Source organism: Protopterus annectens, chromosome 15.part0 (genome assembly GCF_019279795.1).
Source record: "Protopterus annectens isolate FY-2018-M chromosome 15.part0, PAN1.0, whole genome shotgun sequence".
In the NCBI taxonomy this organism is placed as follows: Eukaryota; Metazoa; Chordata; order Ceratodontiformes; family Protopteridae; genus Protopterus; species Protopterus annectens.
Window position 1 is genome coordinate 658,218,878 of NC_056749.1, and position 25,244 is coordinate 658,244,121.

The 25,244-nt window shown below is 41.3% G+C and overlaps 1 protein-coding gene across 2 annotated transcripts in view; it reads right to left on the reverse strand.

Annotated features, from left to right (window-relative positions):
- Positions 1–25,244, reverse strand: part of GPC4 (glypican 4) — a 1,151,560-nt gene that overhangs the window by 497,106 nt on the left and 629,210 nt on the right. For both annotated transcript variants that reach the window (XM_044057505.1, XM_044057506.1), the window contains exon 3: positions 7,334–7,725. In XM_044057505.1, the coding sequence (XP_043913440.1) occupies positions 7,334–7,725 (392 nt within the window). The remainder of the gene's footprint in view (positions 1–7,333; positions 7,726–25,244) is intronic.

Below are 25,244 nucleotides of genomic sequence, written 5' to 3' on the forward strand. Positions count from 1 at the left end.
TGTGTCCCATATCAAATTTCACAGACTTTGCAGACACCTATACTCTGGACACCAGCAGTTTTCAGCTCATCACAAGCACAACTGTCATATCAAATAACTAATGCCTGTCACTCATTCATTTGTCCGTCCCCTCCAGTGAAAAAGAAAAGGTGCCTTTTGATTTTTGAATGTGTGAAAAAGAAACACAAACTAAAACCTACTCTTTGGAAAGTTAGAATGAGGCCTCTACATTCAGCATTTTATAAGCATAACGAGCAAAGATCCTTTTAGCTATCTTGACTAAGTGGCGAACAGGTTCAAAACTACTGTTTCTCAATTCTATACACACATTCACTCCCATCCTTTACTGACAGCAGCTTTGGTCATCAATTAAATGAAAGGCTCTCTCACCATTACATGTTACAGAAACCCATCTCAATAATTCTTCTCTGTTGGTATAATAAAGTGAACAGCCAGCAGCATTTATTTTGCTGTTAATACTCAATACATCTGTCACCTGTGTAATGCAAGTTCCTCTCCCTCCTGTGACCTAATCACAGGAACAGACATAAGCCACACGAACCCCCACTATGGCATACTGCTTGTCCCCTCCAATATACACACTTGCCATTGTACAATCTAACATGTTAAACCATGCACATGCACACATGCACATACACTTGCTGTCATACAATCTTACATGTTAAACTATTTACAGGACATTACTGATTATACTTACAAACCTTTAACCTACAGTAGGTGTGTAGTGCCTCTTACAGAAGCAGAAAGAGCACAAGCAGGTGTACACACACACACACACACACACACACACACACACACACACACACAATCACACACACACACACATCAAAATAGTGCTGAAGGCTAGAACAGTCAAATATTCCATGAACTAATGATACATATGGCATTAACTAAAAGCGCTCTCTTTCTGTATCTGGTATATAACCTCGTCTCACTTTTCACTGACTTTATAACAACAGCATTTGCTTTCCTCATTTCAGAACTATTTATCTGAGAAAAAGGAGAACATTCAAGGCCACACTGCTAGATTACAATAATGTAACTGAATTGTGCAACCATAACGTAAAGGACATTAGCATACTCACTGGTGTATTTAAAAAATATTACTATTCCTTAGTCATAACAACACAGTGGGATTACACAAAAGGCTTAATACTACACTTTACTGAGGTAACAAAAAAATACTTGCGGAATATTACAGACTGTATCAAGCACCCCTTTACCCATGGTACACACTCATTCATAAAACGAAGACAGAGCTGTCCTAGCTTGCAAATGTTAAATTGTATAAAATACATATATTCATATTATCTTTGTGCGGCTTCTGTGCATAACTTTACATTACATTAATTTAGGGAGGGCTTAACTTTTTTAAGTTGCCACTGACTTCTTCCAAAAAGTATTAATGATTCCATTTGCTTTCGGAACATAGTTGTCCAACAGTTCTGGAGAACTGTTCCCTCTTTGTTTCTGTTTAATAGTATGGACTTTTATTTATCTTTAATTATATAACATATAGCTGATATAAATAATAATTGATGCAACTGTTTCATTCTACATCCTCCAAAGCACAATGAATTTGTTACCCAATTCAATGACAAAACTTCCTCCATCATCTAGTGAAAAATCCCTTCCTATGGGTGGGGCATGCCAAATTACATCCTAACTGCTCAGAATTTAAAGTGATTGTATGGAAAATATGCAGAGTGTAAAAATTAATTTAATGCTACTCTAGCAATGCTGTGCTATTTGCCAACTATAGAAGTTACTGACACAATGTTACAGGGGATATACATTTAAGGGCAGAAACTTAACTGTGATGCAAATTAATTTCTGTGCTTTTTGTGCTGTAAAATAAATCATGACTTGTTTTCACAGTTTAACAGTAATCCAGGACTAGATGTGGATAATGCAGTATTTTCCCAAAGTTGGCATGGTTTGACTAGGGTGAAGCCCAAGTGCTCAAATAAAGCCAGCTGTAAGTAAATTCACCACTGTCCACACAGAGAAATAGATTATTCATAATATATAATATCACTATTAAACAACAAAAAACATTTACTGAATGTGAATAAAACACTCTGCTCTCCCACAGCCATACTATACTATTTAATTATATCTCACAGAAAAGGGAATTCATGATTTTAACGAAAAGTTACTGTTGCCCCTTCAAGACTTGATAACATCATATTAAACATAGTTATGTACCACGGTGCAGAGATGTGGACTTTTGCTTTTCCCAGCTAATTTACTTATTTCATATATTTTGTTGTCCCCTGCTATCAGTGGTGGTGGTGGGGGGGGGGGGGTTCTGTGTAAAGTATACACTTGGGTATTTTGTGATTTTCACTCCATGTTCCATCACTGCTGTACATTTGCACAAGCATTCCTGAGTTATGAGGACACTCAATTTCAGCCGTTCAATATGCCCACCTTCTGTCATGTCATGCCACAGGCAAGCTATGATTTTTGAAACCGCTTTCTATGGCACGTTTCAGTGACTTGGTTTGCACTAAACATATGCATGATCTGTCTCTGACAAAATGATGACATTAAGTACAGACCCCCAAACTGTAGCCTTTCCTCATAAACTAGATTATGACATAATGGAATTCCACATAATCTGATCAAACTGCCGAAGAGGATTTGGCTACTGTGATATGTTTATTAAATAAAGAGGCCCATATACTGCAGCTGATGTTTCTGCATTTTTTCTTAAGACCTGTGTTACCAATCCACATTAAATTCACCCAGAATAGTAATAATTCTCTTAATTCTCACTGACAAACACAATGGCAATGGGGTAAGGACTGCTCTTGTTTGATTTTACATCAGTACAGAACCTATCACCAAGTTCCTTGGCAGTGGCCAGTTAGACAGTTTGAAAATGCACTGTGGTGCCTTAAATTCTCTCAACCTGAAAGCTTAGAAAGTATTCCCATTAGTTCTCCGTCAGGAATATACCAGTACTTCCTCTTCTCTTATGAAGCTTGTCATACCTGGCATACACATAACATTAAATGAACTTTATGCCTGGACTTTGGATGAGTACATGTTTAGTATGTACAGACAAATTATAATTTTAGCCTCAGGGAACTTATTTAAATTGCTATAAGTAATGATGTGAACAATATTTATAATACGAGTCCTGATGCAGAGTTTAAAACTTTGTCACTATGGATCACTATGTTTCCTAATACTCCACTGTATGCAAGCAGTCTTTCGGGTTAAGCTGGCTCCTGTTCTAGGTTATACGTGCTCTGAATGTCACCTATATTACAATGATTAGAGAGGCTGTAGAGCCCTGCCCATCCTTACTAATGCATGCTACCCATTTACCCTGCCCTTGGTCTCTAACCCAAGCCCTACACCTTACCTTAGAAACACCCTTTCCGCAACATTGCCACAAAGTGCGTCTGAATTTAATGAATGGGTTTTTGTTGACCATGTCAAAAAAGTAAACAGCCTGATTTCATTTTTCAATCTGCTGGTTCATGAGTTTTCAATAAGACATATATATATATATATATATATATATATATATATATATATATATATATATATATATATATGTATATAAAATATACACACACACACACACACACATTAGTTAAAACGCCTACGCATTCTTAACCTCTACATAAAGTATTCAGTTGCTAGTACTTTGTGCATGTATTATCTAGAACATACTGAGATATACAAAGAGATGTGCACGCATTATAATAATGCAACAAAATATGTCTGCAGTTCTCAGATCTCTTAAACAGATGCACAAACTCTGAAGACTATACAACCACTGTGAGCAATCAAACAAAGAAATATGTAGAGAATGAAGTAGCATTACAGAATAAAATTACCCCCAAAAATTTCTTGGTGATGGGGAACAAAATACTACTAGGTCTCATTGACCCACTCCATTACTAGAACTTTCTCAATTACCCTCTTGGCCAGGAGTAAATAAGGCTACACCTATTTTTTTTTTTTTTTTTGTGGAGCATAAGGGTTGCAGCAACTGGTGGAAATACCTTTAACAAGGATATGCATATATGTTCCTGTTGACCGCTCTACAAGAAGGGATGAACCAGGAAAACTGATTTCCTAACCAGGGGGTGACAAACTGCAGTCAGGAATGTTGTGGGGACAGTCTCTAAGTCCTCGTATCTGACTTCACAGCACAACCTGGGAGTAGATTGTGATTGTGTTAAGAGTGTTTTTTGATGTTTAATCACCTTCTTTCTACTGAACATCTAACATTTAGAAGATGCTGGCAGATGCATTCTGTGATACATAACTGTGTCAAACTCGCACAAAGCCATGGGCTTATTGTTTAGGGGAAATGCAGAATTGACTGGTATGATATTGGAAGACAATCTGAACAGGTGTGCTTCTGTGAAAGGAAAAAACAGCTAGTGACTGAATGAGTTATACAAAAGGTTTTCCTCTTTAAAAGATAAAGCCACATTTTCAGTTCCCTCCAAACCAATCTCGATTCATTATTATGTGGCTGCTACACAACGGCATAGATATTTTATAACTCAGTTTCCATATGCAACCTATCTTCAGTCATGTTTTACGTGTAGATATAACAATTTATTTTAACAACACAAACATTTCTGTTTGTTTTAGTAGCACTTTTCTCTGCTTAGCTATATAGTAATAACCCAAAAACAATATCACAACCAACATGCTTTAGTATTTCGGAGAGTAAGAAATTCTGAAAAACACTACATATACATACATTGTGGTTCATTAATACCATGTCATAAGTTACTCTTTTAACAGGAAAATATCTCCACAATATCTAGATTAAATATTAATTTCACTGCAACCACAATCTTTTTACTGGGGTAAGTGCCAAGCACAGCAGCCCTTATGCATATTAAGGTAGGCACAGAAAATGCAGTTTTTTCAAATTCCCACAGTTTTGCCCTTACGCCAACATATACACAACACACAGATGACATGTGTCATCTTTCCAACTACTAGGGATTATCAATCTGATAGTAGGACATTGCCCTCAAATATAATTATGTGGAAAACGAGAAAGTTACACTAATAAATTAGATTGTTTTCAGGCCTTACCCATACCCTCCTCTAATTTAAGTTATGCATCCGTTCCAGGTTCATAGTAGCAATACACAGGAATGGTTAGAATGTTAAAATTTGGGGTATTTTAGCCTTAAGTACTTAAACATCAAGTGGCAGTAAATCATACATTTTGTAAACATACAACAGGACAGGCATGCTGCAGCACAAGTGTTGACAACAGTTGAAGTGACAATACAGCAGATAAAGGAGAACGGACGACCCCTTGAAAAAATGTCTGCAATTCAAAAACAAAGTCAGTTCTGCTCTAAAAGCAAAACTACATGACTGTACCACATGTCCTTTACATATACACTATAGGGTAGCGAACCCCAAACTATGAAAATGATGTGCAGTAAACAGATCATGACCAGCTAAAGGTTTCTATTTTCTGAACCACCTTTGCAACATAAAGCTTTGAGTTTGCATTCTGCAGAGCTGAAGACATTCTAGAATCCATCTATGAAATAGGAACCTGTGCTTGTACAAAGATACCATGAGAACCAAGTTTAAGAGTGTGCTAATTGGTGTATGTCAGACTCAACACAAGATCAGAGAGCTTTATCTGGCAGGCTGCTTGGACTTTTGGAGGCTGCACTTAGAAACATGAGCTCCTATTTGCACCACATGGATCATAGGACAAGCTATCCAGGGAATATCTGAAGCTCTGACAATTTGCATTAAAGGTCACACAACGCAGGGATAACATGAATTCTTGAAATGTACAAGACATGTACAGAAACCACAGTATTAAGATCATGTTACTTAAAGTTACTTTAGCTAATATCTTGAGGGTTTACTACATGCCACTGTCTATCAAAAAGCCTGGCACTGGGCAGCAAAAATTAAGCAGTCAAAGGCTAAAGATAGCAATGTAAGACACATCCCCACAATAAGGGTAGGCTGTTCATCTAGTACAAAAAGTAAGATGTTACAGCTGTCAGACTATTCAAAGAAGACATGGTTCTAGCACACACAATACATAAACGCAGAGAACATCACCATATTTGACACACACACACACATATATATATATATATATAGAGAGAGAGAGAGAGAGAGAGATATGTGTGTGTGTGTGTGTGTGTGTGTGTTTGTGTGCATCCTTATACATTAAAGACCCCTTTCATTGAAATGTAAACAACGATGTCTATGTTGAAACCACGTACATTGGCAAGTAACTATGCATGCACTGAGAAACAACTTTGTCCCATGCAAAAACATTGTAATATCATAAATGGTCATCTAAACAGCTGATGATCACAAACTCAACCAATGGAATGGCAAACTATTTATATACAATACACACACGTTTTAACTGAAGTATACGAGTCAGTGGAAAGCCTACTAGACTAATGTGGCAATGTGGTATTATCTGCCAAGCCTGTATTCCAATTTAAGGTCAAGTATTCTTGGCTCATACATTTGCTTAAATTTATTTCAAGCAGAAATCAGAATACACAGAAGAATGGTGATTAAACTCTACACTGCACTGCCCCCCTCTGATGTTGCTTATAAACTACTTCTCACATGCCCAGTGATATGGCAGCATTTCAAGTGGCTCAACTCCAAGAGAAAAAAATATAGCAAAGGAAGAGAAAGGAGTGTGAAAATACAACACAGCTAGCAACAGATGGAATTTCAAAATATCAAACTGTTACCACCTACACAAAGTAAGAGATAGCACAACCTGCAAGTCTGGGGCTGAATTGTCAGACATTAACAAATTAAACATATTTACATTTGATCATTTAATGATAATGACATTATCTACTAAGCAAGTACTTGTATCAACCATAATCAGCCACTCCCACAGTTGGGTAACCAGGGCTGAGAGGAGAATCAGGTGGCTAGAAGACGGAGTGGAGAAAGGGTTAACAGCCATACACTACAGGCTTGTCAGATATAAGACAAGCAGTAGTGTATACATGTCATTGTACAATGAAAGGAGAAACCAGTGAGTCACTGGACATCTACTTTAGGAGAATGGCATGGACTACCTACATGATCAAGAGATGACCACCAAGACCAGGGGATCAAACAAACAGTGGTCACCTCTTTTAGGTTGTGCTGTGTATGGTTTAATCAGGCAGAGACATAAGTGTTACAACTATGGAAGGGGAAGCTCCACAGAGTTGGTAATGAGGAAATAATATTAATGTATTCAGGAGAAAAACAGTAACGAGAAATGGACAAGAGGAAACAGAAGAAAAAAATTTACACTTACCGCAGCAACTTTCCCAATAACATCTCTTGCACCTGCAAGGCCTTGGGCAAATGCACGTGCTGCCACAAAAGACCTGGTAACTTGTATCTTCAGCTTACGGGGTACATCACCAAATGGCTTCAACTGCTCTGCGTCCCTGCTAACGCAGTCAAGGTACTCTTCAGTAAACACATAGTGGGGATTTACAAGTTGAAACATTTTCTCAAGAAGCCTAGCCCAAAAGTCATTTAACATTTCCTCCAAATTCACACTTCCAGTTGTATAATATTGTTTCAGTTCCACAAATAAGTCCTTAAATACTTCGGAGTTCTGCATGTAAAGAGCACCATATGTGCGGGTGAACATGTCATGCAAGGATTTTTCAGCATTTTCAAGGAGTTCTTTGAAGAATTCTGTAAAAGAAGAAAAAAAGAGAACTTGCTAAAACAAAAAGCATGTACTAACAAATGCATGCCTCAATCAGCTCCGAAGATAAAATATGCCACACTGTTCAAAAATTATTACCTAACAGTAACAACAAACACTAGACAGGCAAAATGAAAGCAGTTCACTTTCATAAACAAAAGTGGTGAAATGAGTGACAATTGGAAAAAAGCAAAAAAAGCTGTTAAGAAAACCCTGGAATAATCAGCTGATATGACACTTTTCATGAGGTTATCTTAGGCCCTGCAATGCAATACAGACTGCTTCACTTCTGGATTACAAGATTGTAAAATCTTGAGTGGGATCTGTGTTATAAGATGCATATAAGGACCAATAAAATGTATTATGCGATCTTTATGATTCAGTGGAAAAAGTGACAGGCACTACACCCCATCCCTTAAGAACAAACTGGAAGGAAATTTATATTAAGGTACAAAGCAATTAAATTTAAGAGCAGTGAAAGAGCAATGCAGCATTTACTACAATGCATTTTTAAATGAGTGCACTTTATTGTGTGTGTAAGCCAATGGTCTGTTAAAAATGACCCCATGTGACCAAGTAAAGAAATGTAATTACTGTTTTGAGGGGGGTACTGTGAATCTGCATGGGTACATATATTCTGAAATGGCCATTTGTGGACAGGCAAAGCCTACCAAACTCCATGTGCAAGAGTCTATGCTCACAGCTCTGGTACTTCTAGAAAAAACATGAAATCGAGTGTCCTTTGGGTAAGAGATTAACCCACTGCACCTAATCTACTGATGAACAAGATTGCTGGCTACTTGTATGTCATTACTAATTTGGTCATTGCACAACTGGCAGTGCATATAACTACCAATGGATATGCAAGCCACAGGCACCAGAAAGCATCTACTTTTGTTACAACCCTCTGTGCAACAGTTTACTCTTAAGACTTAAACCATTATTAAATGAACAGTGACTTAAAACATAATACTTACAAAGGCACTTCACTATTTATCACTGTGCAACACAAAATTCAGGACTAAGCTGGAAAAATAAGCCCCCGTTACTTGCCATCTTGCTATCCAAAACATACATTTAAATTAGGTATCAGATTATGAACTGAGACCCAACACAAATATTACCCTGATCTCCCCTCAAAAACAGCCTGCAATAAGCCAAACATTCTGAGAAATAATCTATACTGCTCTTATACAATATGGAAACTACCATCTTATTAACTTTCAAATGTAGACAACATGGTCTCTTCAAAAATTCCAAACCAAATTTTGGAAGAGTGCTCAACAGAAAAATTAGAATACACAAATGCAAGAAATTGTTATACTTTAAATTGTGCCAGGAGTAGTTATTATGGAAGATGAATGCATGTCTGCTGTAATTATACAGAAATAATGTTTGCAATACCGCTGAGTAACACATTAAAGAGCAGCAGAGAACCAGTCCAACAACTACTGTATGCATTAATAAAACAAGAGTGGTTACCCAGTAAACAGAACATGTTGTAGGGCTATGAACCAAGGAAAATACTTCTAATACAAATAATACTGTGGTGTACTACTTAATTCTGTAGATACATGCTGTATTCAAGTACTACAGTGTATACATGGGTACTAAACTGTGTTACTAACACATACATTAGCTACAACTCTGTACTGCACTAAAACTGAAATAATGCATTTTATGAGTAGATAAAATTGATGTCCAATACTGGTTTACAATGCATTAATTTTGTTGTATTCATGGACCTTTTCTCCCTGGATCTACTCTGTAAACAGACTCTGCACATTAAGGACAACCTCATTGATAACAGCGAGATTAAACAGAAAAAACTGAGTAACAATTCGGTAGAAGTAATTCTCCATATAACAGCTGAATAACTTTCCAGAGACATTTTTACACAGGACTGCTACAGCCCAGACAAACATAAATAAAAAAAAAAAAAAAAAACTTAAATGGATAACTTGCTTAAGAGTTCTCACACACAACTCATTTATTTAGATACCTCCGTCACAATCCAAACATTATTTAGCCTCCTTGTACCGCTGCACAACTCAGCATGCAATTGTATTACTATATCTAGCATGGCTGATCAACAAAATGCATATAATGCATTAACAAATCTATGTATTTCTTCATATACTACATTTAATGGCTTAGAGATTTTGATGAATTGGTTCCTTTTTTTTATAGTGAAGACTCAGAATAAAATAAATAAATAAAGTGTTGAGTACAAAGCCACGACCAGAGTCACCTTAGAAACTTCATAACAAGAGAAACACCAGGAGAGGAGAGGTCCAAATGAGATAGGAATGTGAGAGTGGGGAAGAGGAAATGTGAGAGTGGGGAAGAGGAATGAGGAACTGAGATGTGATGGCAGACCATAAATGGGACTTCAGTTTGGCTTGTTTACCCAAGGCGTCTATGTTTTACTATACCAACATTAATGATGCTCCATAATGTAAACTTAATGGCAAAATCATCATCAGTGACATCTCAAATGACATGCCTTTATCATCCTGAAAAAATTAGTTAAAGTCTCTATTGTTTGTTCCATTAATCAGTAAGTGTGCTTGGCACCTTCTTAAAGTACAGTTTTGTACCTACCATAAATGTAGATGTCCGATAGATATGCAACTGCAGTCCTGACATATGGGTTGTCCTGCCTCAGGCAGCCCTTTGGTCGGCCGGATTCCAAAGTCTGGGTCCGGCGTCAGCTGATGTCGCCTCTTCCCCGACGTCAGAGCGGCTGGGCTATAAAGGCATCCGCCGACGTCATCTTCTTCAGTATTTCTTGCCCCAGATGCCAGGTGCCCTCCAAAGAAGGCTAAATTTGGTGAATGGATAAAAAATTCCAGACATGCACAACAGTAACAAACAGATACACCATAACAGATATCCCTAGCTAATAGAGGAAAGGGGGAATGGACCCAAAAGGAAAATTGCAGAGGGGTAGGAGGGAGGGAAAACCTGACTGCAGTTGCATATCTATCGGACATCTACATTTATGGTAGGTACAAAACTGTACTATGTCCTTCAAGAATGCAACTGCAGTCCTGACATATGGGTTGAATACCATAGCCAAGCTGGGGGTGGTAGGATCTAAGAAAGGGATGGTGTAGCTAAAATGCCCTGCAGGACTGCCGAAGCAAAGCCTGCTCGGGATAAAGGCAGGTTGTAGTGTTTGGTAAATGTATGCACGGAGCTCCATGTAGCAGCCTCTAGAATGTCCTTTGTAGCCACTCCTCTTAGAAAGGCTGTGGATGTGGCTATAGCTCTGGTGGAGTGTGGCCTAATATTGGCTGGCACACCTTTCCCATGGTAAGAGTAACAGAATCTGATGCAATGTCCAATCCATTTTGAAATTGTTTGTTTGGAGATTGCCTTTCCTTGCACTCCAGTAGCATAGGCTACAAATAGTTGATCAGACTTTCTGGTGGTCTTTGTTCTGTCCAAGTAGTAGCGTAATTGTCTGTGTATGTCCAAAGTGTGCAGCAGCTTTTCCCCCTTATTTTGAGGATTGGGAAAGAAAGTAGGCAGGTGAGTTGCTTGATTTAGAGACACCCTGGATATCACTTTTGGCATGAATGAAGGATTGGTTCTTAGAGAAACTCTGTCCTGTTGAAAAATGAGAAAGGGAGGTACTGCCATGAGGGCCTGTATCTCAGAGACTCTTCTTGCTGAGGTAACTGCCAACAGGAAAACCATTTTCCAGGAGAGAAACTGCATTTCTGAAGATGCTGCTGGTTCAAAAGGAGGAAGAGTTAATTTTTCCAAGACGAAATTGAGGTCCCATGCAGGTAGTGGTGGTTTTCTGGGAGGTTTGATATTCTTTATCCCTCTTAGAAACTGTCTTAGCAAGGGATGCGAGAACACAGGTGGGTCACAGTTGTATTTTGCTGAGATTGCTGAAGCGTGAATTTTTATGGAAGAATATGAGAGGCCACTATGAAACATTTCTGCCAAGTATTCTAGTATCTGTGGTATGCTCATTACTGACGCATCCTGACCCTTGTTGGCATCCCAGATGATGAATCTCTTCCACTTGGCTGAATAGGTTTTTCTGGTGGAAGGTCTGCGCGCTTCCAGCAAGATTTCTTGTACTTTTTCGGAAAGAGAGATATGGGTGAAAGTCATGGAACCCTCCAAGCTGTCAGCTGCATTGTTTGCAGGTTTTGATGAACAGTCCTGTAATTGTGCTGAGTTAGAAGCAGAGGCCATTGAGGCAAGGGCCACGGTTTGGTGTGAGTTATGCTCAGTAGCAATGGATACCAGTGCTGCCTTGGCCAGTCTGGAGCTATCAAAATTCCTTTTGGTTGTTCTGCTTTGATCTTCAGTAACACCTTGGTCAGTAATGGCAGAGGAGGGAATGCATAAATTGTTAGGGAATTCCAGCTGAAGGAGAGAGCATCTGTTCTCCAGGCTAGAGGATGGTGCGTCCTTGAACAGAACTTCTCCAGGTGATGATTGAGGTGAGAAGCAAAGAGATCTATGTCCGGTCTTCCCCATGCACTTGTTATTTGTGAGAAAATGTGTGGATGCAGCATCCATTCGTGCGGATCCAAGAAATTTCTGCTCACTCAGCCTGTCCGCCAGAACATTGTCCTTGCCTGGAACAAACTGGGATTGCAAGTGGATGTTCAGATTCAGGGACTTTTCCCAAAGAGTCATTGTTAGTCTGCAGAGGGGGTAAGAGTGAGTGCCTCCCTGCTTGTTTATATACCACATGACAGTGGTGTTGTCTGTCCTTATTAGCAGATGACCTTGTTGAAGGGATTTCCCGAAGGCCTCAATTGCATGTACCACTGCCAACATCTCTTTTTGATTTATGTGCAGATGCATTTCCCTGGGAGTCCATTGCCCTTGAATGCATCTGCCCTCCATGTGCACCCCCCATCCATGATCTGAGGCGTCTGTTGTAATGGTTTGACTTGCTAGAGGTTTGTTGAAAGACATGCCTTTGTTTAAATGACTTGCTTGAGCCCACCACAAAAATTCCCTTTGCAGGCATGGAATGAGTGGTATTATGTCTTCTAGATTGTGGCTGTGTTGAGACCATAAGCTTTTTAGGTACCATTGTAGCTTTCTCATGTGTAGTCTTGCCAGGAGGTACCAGAAGAATGCAAGATGCCATGAACCCCAGGGCCTGCAGGATTTTCCTTGCGGTCAGCTGGGTGAGCTTTGCTAGGCTTTTGAAGTAATCTGGTAAATGTTCTTGTTTCTCCTCTGTGAGGGAAGCCATTTGTGATTGTGTGTCCAATCTGGCTCCTAGAAAAATAATCTGTTGGGATGGCAGTAGTCTTGATTTTTGAATGTTGACTGTGTATCCCCAAAGCCTGTAGTAATTGAATGACATAGTCCAAGTTTCTTATCAAGGTTTGTTTGCTGTCTGCTTGTATAAGGCAGTCGTCCAGGTAAGGGTATATTTGAATCCCCTGGAGCCTGCAATGTGCAACTACTGATGCCAGGCATTTTGTGAATACTCTGGGCACAGTAGATAAGACAAACGGCAATGCTGAGAATTGATAATGCTCTGACCCTGCAAGAAATCTGAGGAATCTTCTGCAACTGTGTCTGATTGGGACATGCAGGTATGCCTCCTTGAGGTCCAGAGTAACCAGCCAAGACCCCTTGCCCAGCATGGGAAGGAGTTGCTGTAAAGTCAGCATTTTGAATTTTGGCACAATGAGAAAAGTGTTTAGAGCGGACAAGTCCAGTATAGGCCTCCATTGCTTTTCTTTTCTTCGAACAAGGAACAGTCTTGAATAGAATCCCTGGCCTTGTTCCTGTGGAGGAACCTTTTCTATTGCTTTTATTTGTAACATTCTTTAATGACACATTCCTAAAGATTCTTGACAACCATGCTCCTAACCGACTCACTAGGACTAAGGTGAAGATAGCTCCCTGGCTATCCAAAGAAACAAAAACCAAAATTAAAATTAGAGATAAAGCATGGGACAAATGGCAAGCCACCAAGGCACCCCTAGACCGTATTAAATTCCAGGAACTTAGAAATGTAACCAAAAAAGCTAGCACAATGGATAAAAAGATCTACTTCTGTAACCTTCAAGACAAGCACCAGAACAGCCCCAAGAAGTTCTGGGCAGGCTTAAATAATCTCCTCCATCCTGGGAAAACAGCCACTCCTACCCCTGAGACTCTTATTGACAAAAAGCCTGAAGTCATAGCTAACACCTTCAACTCCTTCTTTACTGAAACTATTCAATCTCTAGCCAACCAACTTCCTCCCCCTTCCCCACCCCAAACTAATGTTATTGAAGCCACCTTCCCATCCTTTAAATTACAGCCTATCCCTACCTCTTACATCAAAACCTTACTGAAAAAACCTACCACCCTCTCGGCAGATCGGCTCCCAGCCGAATACCTGCAAATAGCAGCTGATGCTATAGCCTACCCCATCTCCATCCTGATAAACAGAACCTTTACTGAGGCCACAATACCCAATATCTGGAAAATATCCTACGTAATACCACTACATAAAGGTGGTCCTTCTACTGAGCCATCTAACTACAGACCCATAGCAATTCTATCCCCAATAGCTAAGATCATGGAAAGATGTGTTCATAAACAATTTCTTAATCACCTCTCTCTAAACAATCTTTTGACCAAATCTCAACACGGCTTTAGACCCTGCCATAGTACGACCACTGCCCTCCTATCCTTTACTGACTCAATTAATAAAAATCGCAACAACAAAAAAATATCCTCTGCCCTATTTCTTGACCTGTCAAAAGCCTTTGATATGGTCAATCACCAACTACTGCTACAGACACTAGAAACCTTCCACTTTGATAATTCAGCTCTCAATTTGTTCCATGCCTATCTCTCTGGAAGGCAACAGGCAGTCCAATGGCAAAATAAGCTCTCTCAACCCTTACCTAATACCATAGGAGTTCCACAAGGCTCCATTCTAGGTCCCCTTCTCTTCTCCGTGTTTATAAATGAACTCCACTCAGTTATCCCTCAAGCCACATGCATCCAATATGCAGACGACTCCACCCTCATCTGCTCTAATGTAGCTCTCCCTGACTTACAAGTAATGACCCAACAATGCTTTAGTACAATTGAAAAATGGCTTTCAGAGAGGAATCTCATCCTAAATCCTAAAAAACTAAGCTATTACTATTCTTCCACCTCAGCTCCTTCTCCAGTGCAATACCCCCACTAGCTAATAATAGCACCTTCTTCGCTCAATCTAATAATGGCACCATAATTAACCCTGATACTAACACTAAACTACTAGGGTCATTATTGACAATAAACTTAAATTTAACACACATCAGTCAAACCATAAAGACTGTAAATAAGAAACTCGGATCACTGTATAGAATTAAGAACTTCCTCACCCATTGCCAAACTAACCATAGCATGTACCCATCTTCTCTCCACACTACTGTATGCTTCCCCTGTTTTCTTTCCTCAACATAGGGACATCAATAAACTTTCCGTGACTTACAATCACATTGCTAGATTCATTACAGGTGCCCATTATAGAAGGCATCACTGCCTCAACCTAAAGAAACTTGACTGGTTAGAACTACCAAATATTCTCAAACTTAACCAACTCTGAAGCATATAAAATCATCAAGGAACCTGAAAAAACTCCCTCACTAAACAATCTACTGACCCCCTACTTCAACCTAAGTAGTCTTCGCTCCTCTAACAGATTACTGGTCCAAACCATCAAATCCAACAATATGGGAGGGGATGCTCTCTATGCTAATTCTATAGGCAAGGTTTGGAACTCCCTACCTAACAACCTAAGACTCTCCAATTCACTTTCTCAATTCAAGAAAAATCTTACCCAATTCTTTAAGGAACATTGGATATGCCCTTGCGTAAACCCAGGCTAGGTTCCTGTCAAATATAACACATCCTACACTACCTGAACAAATTGGATATCTTCTCAATTTCTTACTCCAACTGACTATTAATCCTACTCTACTGTAATAAAGTACGTAGTTTCTTTATCATCCCTCAGAACTCTAGATAAACAATGAACTGGAATCTCGAAATAGTACTTTAAAGTCCCTTGAACTGCACTAGTTTTCACTAGTTTTTTCTCTTTAGAATTGTATTTTAACTGTTATTCTGCTATCATCAGTTTTACATGAATGGAAATAATACATTAACGAGCATATTTTTTCTTCCATCTATGTAATGTGTAAACTTATATGTATTTTTTGCAATATGGAGCTTTTCTCCCCGGGCCTCCGCTGAAAATGGACATGTATCCAGTCGGACCATCCCAGTCAACAAATGTAAAATAAATAAATAAATAATAAACAGCTTTGAAATTGTATGAGTGCCTCTGCCCTTTGACTTTGTGGCAGATTTGGCATGCCTTGTCTCGTTGGTAAGGTATGGAAGTGGAACCTGTAACCTTTGTCTACTATGTCCAGAATCCATTTGTCCTTGGTTAAAATGTGCCAGTTCTTTGAGAATAAGGATAACTTTCTGCCTAGAGGTGCTTCTCTTTGAGCCTTGGTCGGTGGAGTGAAAGTCAAGTCATTGTCCCTGTGGTGCAGCAGAACTCCCTGCGCCACTTCTCTGATTTGGTGATTGCCATTGGCGGCCCCTGTAGGAGCCTCGGTATTGCCCTCTACCTCAAGCACGCCTGTTTTTTCCCCTTTGAAACTTGTCAGTGTCTGGAAAAGACCGATTCTTTGAAGGCCAATTCCTGCTGAATCTGGGCGGCTGAACCTGGAGGAAATCCTTGACTGTCTGTACTGATTTAGCCTTTTCCTCAATAGACTTCAACACATCCTGTGCATTAGCACCAAAAAGCTTCTGTTTTTCCAGAGGTGCATCTAGGAGCTTTACTTTAACATGGTCTGGCAGTGGCTGTTCTTTCAGCCAAGCATGTCTACATATAACGGCCCCAATCATAGCTGCCCTACATGAAGCTTCCAATGCATCATAACCACACTGAAGAAAATGATTGCTAACCTGCTGAGTGTTATGAACCAAATCCTGCAATGCCTTTCTATCTATAGGCTCAGGAGAGGCTAACTTTTTCTGCAAATCATCCATTAAGTAATCCTGGTACTGAAACATACGAAAAAGACAGTTAAGTGACCTCATGGCAAGGGTGGAAGAGGTATAAACTTTTTTGCCCCATCTCTCCAGGAACCTTGATTCCCTGTCTGCGGGCAAAGGGTTTTTGGCTGAGGAAGTAGCCACTCCTTTGGGCCCCTGAGAAATAGTTTCTAGATCCACAGAGTGGGCCTTAAAGAGATGCTTATGAGTGTCAGGAAAGTACAGTTTTGTACCTACCATAAATGTAGATGTCCGAACTGGATAGCATCTGCAGTCATAACAAGTGGGTTGTCCTGTCGTCAGGCAGCCCTTCAGTCGGCCGGATTCCAAAGTCCGGGTCCGGCTTCGGCTGATGTCGCACTCCACCCGACGTCATCACTGTTGGTCTTCGGGTATAAAGGCATCAGCCGACGCCATTTTCCTCAGTGTTTCTTGCCCCAGATGCCAGTAGCCCTCTTGCAGGCTAAAATTTGGATAGATGCCAATGTTTCCAAATAGATAGAGGTAAACACAACAATAAGCATGTATGTACATATACACAAACAAATACACCATGAAAGACTCCCCCCCAACAGCTAGCTATTAGAAGGGTAAACACCCTAGGAGTACCACAGAGGGATGGAGGAGGGTAATCCTGACTGCAGATGCTATCCAGTTCGGACATCTACATTTATGGTAGGTACAAAACTGTACTATGTCCTTCATGGATGCATCTGCAGTCATAACAAGTGGGTAGAATACCATAGCCAACTAGGGAGGAGGATAAAAATAGATTATGGTGTGTTTAGGATCCCTTGCAGTACAGCAGTGGCAAACCCTGCTCGGGATCTGGAATATAGAGGCAAATTATAATGCTTGGCAAATGTATGCACGGAGGTCCAAGTAGCCGCCTCAATAATGTCTTTGGTTGCCACTCCTCGTAAGAAGGCTGTGGTAGTGGCTGTTGCCCTTGTAGAATGAGGTCTTATGTTCTGTGGAATTGGTTTTCCATGGAAGGAGTAACAGAATCGTATGCAATTTCTTATCCATTTGGAGATTGTCTGTTTGGAAATAGCTTTTCCTTCCTTCCTGTTGCATAGGCTACAAAAGTTGGTCAGTCTTTCTGCTATTTTTGTTCTGTCCAAGTAGTAGCGTAGCTGTCTATGTACATCCAAGGTATGGAGTATTCTTTCACCTCTGTTTTGTGGGTTGGGAAAGAAGGTAGGTAGGTGGATTGCTTGGTTTAAAGACAGTCTGGATACCACCTTAGGCATAAATGTAGGGTTAGTCCTCATGGACACTCTATCTTGGTGGAAGATTAGGAAGGGTTGCACTGCCATTAAGGCCTGTAGTTCTGAAACCCTCCTTGCTGAAGTGATTGCCAGTAGGAAAGCAGTTTTCCATGACAGGTGTTGTAGGTCTGCTGTTGCTGCTGGTTCAAAGGGTGCTAGTGTCAACTTTTCTAGCACAAAGTTTAAATCCCAAGCTGGTAATGGTGGTTTCCTTGGAGGTTTTACATTCTTGATTCCTCTGAGGAATTGCCTGAGCAAAGGGTAAAAACAGGTGTATCAAAGCTGTATTCTGCTGAAATAGCTGATGCATGTATCTTGATGGAGGAGTAGGACAGGCCTGAATGAAGAAGTTCGCCAGATACTCCAGAATGTTAGGCATATCTATGTTTGACACATCTTTTCCTCTTTCCGTACTCTAGATGACAAACCTTTTCCATTTTCCAGCATAGTTCCTTCTTGTTGAAGGTCTGCGTGCTTCAAGAATAATGTCTTTAACTCTTTGGGAAAGTTCTGGAATAGCTGCTGTTATGTGATGTTCCATGCAGTCAGTTGCAAGGTTTTTAGGTTTGGATGTATGATGCTGTAGTTGTTCTGTGTTAACATCAAGGGCATCAGGGAATTGTCCACATATTGTTCGAGACATGCTCCTCAGTGGGTACCAGTGTTGTCTTGGCCAGTTTGGAGCTATCAGGATTATCCTTGGACGTTCTTCCTTGATTTTCAGTAGTACCTTGTGTATCAAAGGAAGAGGCGGAATGCATATGCTGTTAGGCCTTTCCAGTTGAAAGAGAGCGAATCCACTTTCCATGCTAATGGGTGGAATGTCCTTGTGCAGAATTTTTGAGCTGGTGATTGAGAGGTGATGCGAATAGGTCTATCTGTGGCATTCCCCATTTCTTTGAGATGGTCTTGAAGATGTCCGGGTGAAGCTTCCATTCGTGGGCATCCGAAGTGGTTCTGCTTAATATGTCTGCTAGGGTATTGTCTTTCCCTGGTACAAATATTGCCTGTAACTGGATGTTGTAGCTGAGTGCCAGGGTCCACAGCTCCAAGGTCATTCTGCATAGGGGGTATGAATGAGTACCTCCCTGTTTGTTGATGTACCACATGACTGTGGTGTTGTCTGTCCTAATCATCAACTGGCCCTCTTTGAGAAATGGTTTGAACTTTTGGATTGCCAGTTTTACTGCCAGCATTTCTTTTAGGTTGATGTGCAGTTGAAGTTGATCCTGTGTCCACAATCCTTGCACGCATTTGTCCAGCATGTGGGCCCCCCATCCTAGGTCTGAAGCGTCTGTTGTGATGGTCTGGGCTTGCTTGACATCTGCGAAAGGGTAGGCCTGGGTTTGACTGGCATGCCTGAGCCCACCATAGGAACTCCTGTTTTAAGCATGGAATTAGTGGGATTTCTGTTTCTAGACTGTGTCTGTGTTGGGACCATAAATTCTTTAGGTACAACTGTAGTTTTCTCATATGTAGTCTGGCAAATGGAACCAAGATTATGCATGATGCCATGAAGCCCAAGGCCTGCAGTACTTTTCTTGCTGTTAACTTGTTCAGTTTTGTTAGTGCCAAGAAGTATAGAGGGAGTTCTTTTGTTTTTCTGTAGTCAGGAATGCCATTTGTTTTACTGTGTCCAATTCCGCCCAAGAATGTCCTTGTTTGGGATGGTATCAGCCTTGACTTTTGTAAATTGACTGTGTATCCCAGTGCTTGTAGCAAGTAAATGACCCTTTGTAAATCTGTTGTCAGCTTGCTTTTGTTGTCCCCTTGTAGCAGGCAGTCGTCCAGGTATGGGTAAATTTGAATTCCTGAAGTCTGCAATGGGCGATTACTGATGCCAGGCATTTTGTGAATACTCTGGGCAGTAGATAAGCCAAAAGGCAATGCTGAGAATTGATAGTGCTCTGATCCTGCAAGAAATCTGAGGTATCTTCTGCAGATTGGTCGAATGGGGACGTGCAGGTATGCCTCCTTGAGATCTAGAGTTACCAGCCAAGACTCCTTGCCCAGCATGGGAAGAAGTTGCTGTAGGGTCAGCATTTTGAATTTTGGGACAATGATGTATGTATTTAAGGTGGACAGGTCGAGAATTGGTCTCCAACTTTTTCCTTTCTTGGAACTAGGAATAGTCTGGAGTAGAACCCCTTTCCTTGCTCTGCTGTTGGCACTCTTTCCACAGCTCTCATGTTTGCTAACTCCATTATCTGGCGTAGAGCCTCTGTTTTTGATTTGGAGGTAGATTTGGCATTCCTCTTTTGACTGGAAAAGTGTGGAAGTGAAACCGTAACCTTGATCTATGGTTTGTAAAATCCACTTGTCCTTTGTTATGTAGTGCCAGTTCTTTGAAAATAAGGTTAACTTTCCGCCTAGAGGAGCTGCTATTTGTTCCCTGGTAGGCGGATTTAGGGTAAGTCACTGTGGTTGTGTTGATGTAGTGGCAGTGGCTGTGTCTGTGCCTCTGTTGTTACCTTGCCACTGTCTTCCTCTGTAGGCACCTCCTCTGGATTGGTTTCTGCCTCTGGAACGTCTATTCCTGCCCCTTTGAAATTTTGTGGAGTCAGGAAAGGACCAATTTTTGGCAGGCCAGTTCCTGCTAAACCTTGGGGTTGAACCTGCAAGAAATCTTTAACAGTTTGAACAGATTTTGCCTTTTCTTCCATTTTCTTCATAACCTGCTGGGCAGATGTACCAAACAAACTTGTCTTGTCCATAGGAGCATCTAGCAACTTAGCTTTAACATGATCCGGTAAAGCTTGTTCCTTTAGCCATGCATGCCTTCTTATCACTGTGCCTGTCATGGCTGATCTAAATGAAGCCTCCAGTGCATCATAGCCACATTTTAAGGAATGGTTGCTAACCTGTTGTATGTTATTTACCATCTCTAATACATATTTCTTATCAAGAGATTCATCAGTGGTTAGTTTTTAGTTAACTGATCCAGCATAAACTCTTGGTATTGTATCATGTGAAACTGACAGTTTAAAGCTCTAGCTGAGAGAGTAGCTGAAGTGTAGACCTGTTACCCCATCTGTCTAATGACCTTGCTTCCCTTTCAGAAGGAATAGGGTTTTTAGCTATGGTGGCTACTGCCTTGGGGCCCTGAGATATAGTTTCTGGGTCTGCAAGTGGAGCCTTGTAAAGGTGGTGATGAGTATCTGGCACCCTGTAAAATCTGTCTGGTTTGGCAGGGGCTGGGGGTAAAGAATCTGGAGCGGAGCAAACATCATTGAAAGCATCATCCACCACAGAGAGAACAGGGGGTATAGCTAAGGGCCTGTGCTGTGGGAGGTGCAGAAAAGTCCTAAGTCTTTTCCTGGAGTCTGAAAAATCCTGTTGCTGCCATTGGAACTGTTCTCGCATGGCATGCAAGGTTTCCCAAAGGAGAATTCTTCTGGTGGGGAAGCAGCTGGGATGGATTCTTCAGCATCAGAATCTTCAAAATTGGAGAAGGAGCCTCTGGCTGGTCAGTTATGTCTGATTCATCAGCAGAATCATCAGAGGACACTGGCTCGGGGCTCTGCCCTAGGTCTCTTCTCTGGGGCTGAGAGGCCCTGTCTGGGTGAGATTGAGATCCTCTAATTAAAGAAATTAAATCTTCTGCCAAAGTTAGCATTTGAGAACTAGAAGAGGGCCTGGATGTGGGTGGTTTAACAGGCACTGTTTTAGTAGTCTTGGCTGCTTTAGCCCTGGCGAAGGCCTTGATGGACATGGCTGCTGGAGGCCTAGCAGCACCACGTGCTGGGGTAGAAACATCCAAGGGATGGTGTCTGATAAGTCAACCACCGTAGTGGGTAAAATTTGTGAAGTCGTTTCAAGAGTTGTAGCAGGGGCCTCGGTAGTAGGAATAGGTTCAGCTGTACTTTGTTCAGTTTTCTCGGTTTCGGCCGAAACCGAGACACTCGCGGTTTGTTTGACCATGGTTTCGCCGAAACCGCGGACCGCGAGTGTCGGTCTTTATCTTTGCGTTTGTTGCTAGATTGGATAGTCGGAGGATCCGACGGCATAATGTACGCAAAATGAGAACCGAAAAACAGTACTGCAATCTCCGACCCGGCCTAAGCGTTCGTCGGTTGAAAGAAGCACAGGCCGAACAGGCTGCTACGTCGTGGGCTGGGCCTAAACAAGGCAGACAGTAAGAGCGGAAATCTTTATGAGGTATTTGTTTCCCACAGTTTAAACAATTGTTAACTTTTTCTGACATCGGCTGAGGCAAGAAAGAGTCCCCAACGGGTACTTAGCTTTAGAAGTCTTAGTAGTATTCGGTAGAAGTAATCTCTGGATCCGACCGACCGGCACTTGCGAACAGCTTCTGCTTCGGGCGCCACGCGGCAAGAAAGACTGAGGAAAATGGCGTCGGCTGATGCCTTTATACCCGAAGACCAACAGTGATGACGTCGGGTGGAGTGCGACATCAGCCGAAGCCGGACCCGGACTTTGGAATCCGGCCGACTGAAGGGCTGCCTGACGACAGGACAACCCACTTGTTATGACTGCAGATGCATCCATGAAGGACATCCCTGTAATATCTGTCTGGCTTGACAGGAGCAGGAGGGAGAGAATCAGGGGAAGCACTGGAGTCTGAGTACACATCATCCAAGACATCCAACACTGGAGGAATAGCTAGTGGTCTGTGCTGGGGTAACTTAAGGAAGGTACGTAGCCTTTTCCTGGAGTCAGAAAATTCCTGACCCTGCCACTGAAAATGTTCTCTCATGGAGTGGAGAACTTCTCCGAAAGAAATATCCTCTGGAGGAGAGGCAGAATGAATTGACTCCTCAGCATCAGAGTCCTCGTAGGCCTGGAAGGATTCTTCCTGGGTATCTGAGTGCTCTGAATCCCTAGAGGCTTCATCCGAAGAGAGGGTATCTGTCTGCTCAGTCCTGGGCCTTTTATCTGCAGGAGGCTGAGAACCTCTGTCTGGATGCGACTGAGAACCTCTGATTAGAGAAATTAGATCTGCAGCTAGGGTCATGATCTGTTTATCAGAAGAGGGGCCCCTGGGAAAAAGGTTTAGGAGGATGGACCTTAGCCTGGCTGGCAGCCTTAGCACGCGTGTAGGCCTTGATGGACATGGAGACCAGAGGCCTAGCTGCCCCACGTGCAGGAGTAACTTTATCCACTGGTATGGTGTCAGGTAAATCTAGAGCTTCGGTTTCGGGAGGAAAATCAACAACCGGCACCGGGGAAACCTCCGGGACAGAAGTATGCGGTAAAGCGGTGTTGTCAGCCTGGAGCGGTTGAATTACTGCCTCCGAAGAGACCGATGCACTTGCGGAAGGCTTAGGCGTGGTATCAGTGGACGACGCGGGCCGAGGAAGTCGGTCCCGGTCCTTGCGTTTTTTGGAAATATGTGCTGTCGGTTGTTCCGACAGCATGATATAAGCATAATTTTCGTCAAAAAAGTCTTCGGCAAATTCTGCCTGGCGCCCGAGTGTGCGCTTATTAAAGCAAGCACAGGCAGCATAGGCCAAGACGTCGTGGTCTGGGCCCAGGCAGGGGAAGGCAGTAAGAATGGAAGTCCTTATGAGGTATTTGTTTACCACAAGACAAACAATTATTAACCTTTTCAATTTTTTCTGACATCGGCTGAGGCAAGAAAAATGTTCCCCAACGGGGTACTTAGCTTTTTGATGACTTCGGTAACAGAAAACACAGGAGCTGACCGACCGGCACTTGCGAACTGCTTCTGCTTCGGGCACCGCGCGGCAAGAAAGACTGAAGAAGATGGCGTCGGCGGATGCCTTTATACCCCAGCCGCTCTGACGTCGGGGAAGAGGCGACATCAGCCAACGCCAGACCCAGACTTTGGAATCCGGCCGACCGAAGGGCTGCCTGAGGCAGGACAACCCATATGTCAGGACTGCAGTTGCATTCTTGAAGGACATCTACTTTCTGATGGGTTTGCAGACTAAGGGGACATCACCCGCCCCCCCATTACTGATGGTTACAAGTTAAGTGGCAATGTTTTACAATACTGACTACATCCCCTTAACATTGTTTTGAGAGATAAAAAGTATTATCACAAGCATGTGCCAAAAGCTTGCTGGTACAGTTCTATACAAGCCACAACTTGCTGAACAAATTAACAAGGGTAGGTAGTGAAAAATAGTGTTTCTAAAAGGACTATGTCAGATAGTAATGGAACCTTTGTCCTTGAAATAAGAAAAATATTCTCCGATTTCACTGAAGACCTTGTAGTATACATAGACAATTTTAGTCAGAAAGTGACAATGAAACAAATGTTCAACTAATGCCTGAATGAAGATAAATTTCATACAGTGAAAATGTGCGAAATTTATACTTTCAAAAATGCTACTGAACAAATATTTTCCTGTACTAAAAAATTACAACTTACACTCTGAGTTCTTAGCGTGAGAAAGGGGTTGGAGGTACATTGGGTATTAAATATTCCTGGCTGACAAACATGCAGAGAAAAGCTTCTGCTAATGCGTTTGAGTTACTATACAGTTTTTACCATTACTGACATTTCTCTTTAAAAAGATTTTTTTTTTGTGAAATAAAACTTTATTTGCCTCCTTGGTATGTGGTCAAGTAGTGCCAGGCAGCATTTTCAATTCACTGGCCAATGTTTTTGGCTGCTCCTTTTCCCATCGTAACTTTTTAAAACTATTGCTTTGTCCAAGATTGTGCCACTGAAACTAAACAGTAAACATAACCTCAGCAACACCAACATAAGGAAAGCGGGCAGTATGCCCATAAACTTTAGTGGACGTGTCACCTCGCATGCATACAGATGTGTCCATTACAGACTATGGATGCACCACATACCATCTTTCAGTTGACATCACCTGGAGATGAAATCCATTTTATTTAGGACATGGTTTAAAAAAAAAAGTATACAAAGCTTTTTTGAATAAAAATTGGATCAAATAAATTATAAATTAATGTAACACTAGTGCACTGCAACATTTAACTCATTAAAAGCCGCAATATATTTGTACATTAAGGGTGTCAAATTGTTTAATGTATTCAGCCTTTCATATTCAATGAACAACAGTGTGCTTGAGACTTTCAGATGGCCCTTGTTGAAGTTGTTTCCAGAGACTTGTACTGTACAGCATGGCACAGACTGAGTATTTTGGTAGAAGTAGCTGGCTTGTACTGGAGAGTACCTCCTGATGTGTCTAGACAGTGGAGCCTTGATTTAAGCAAGC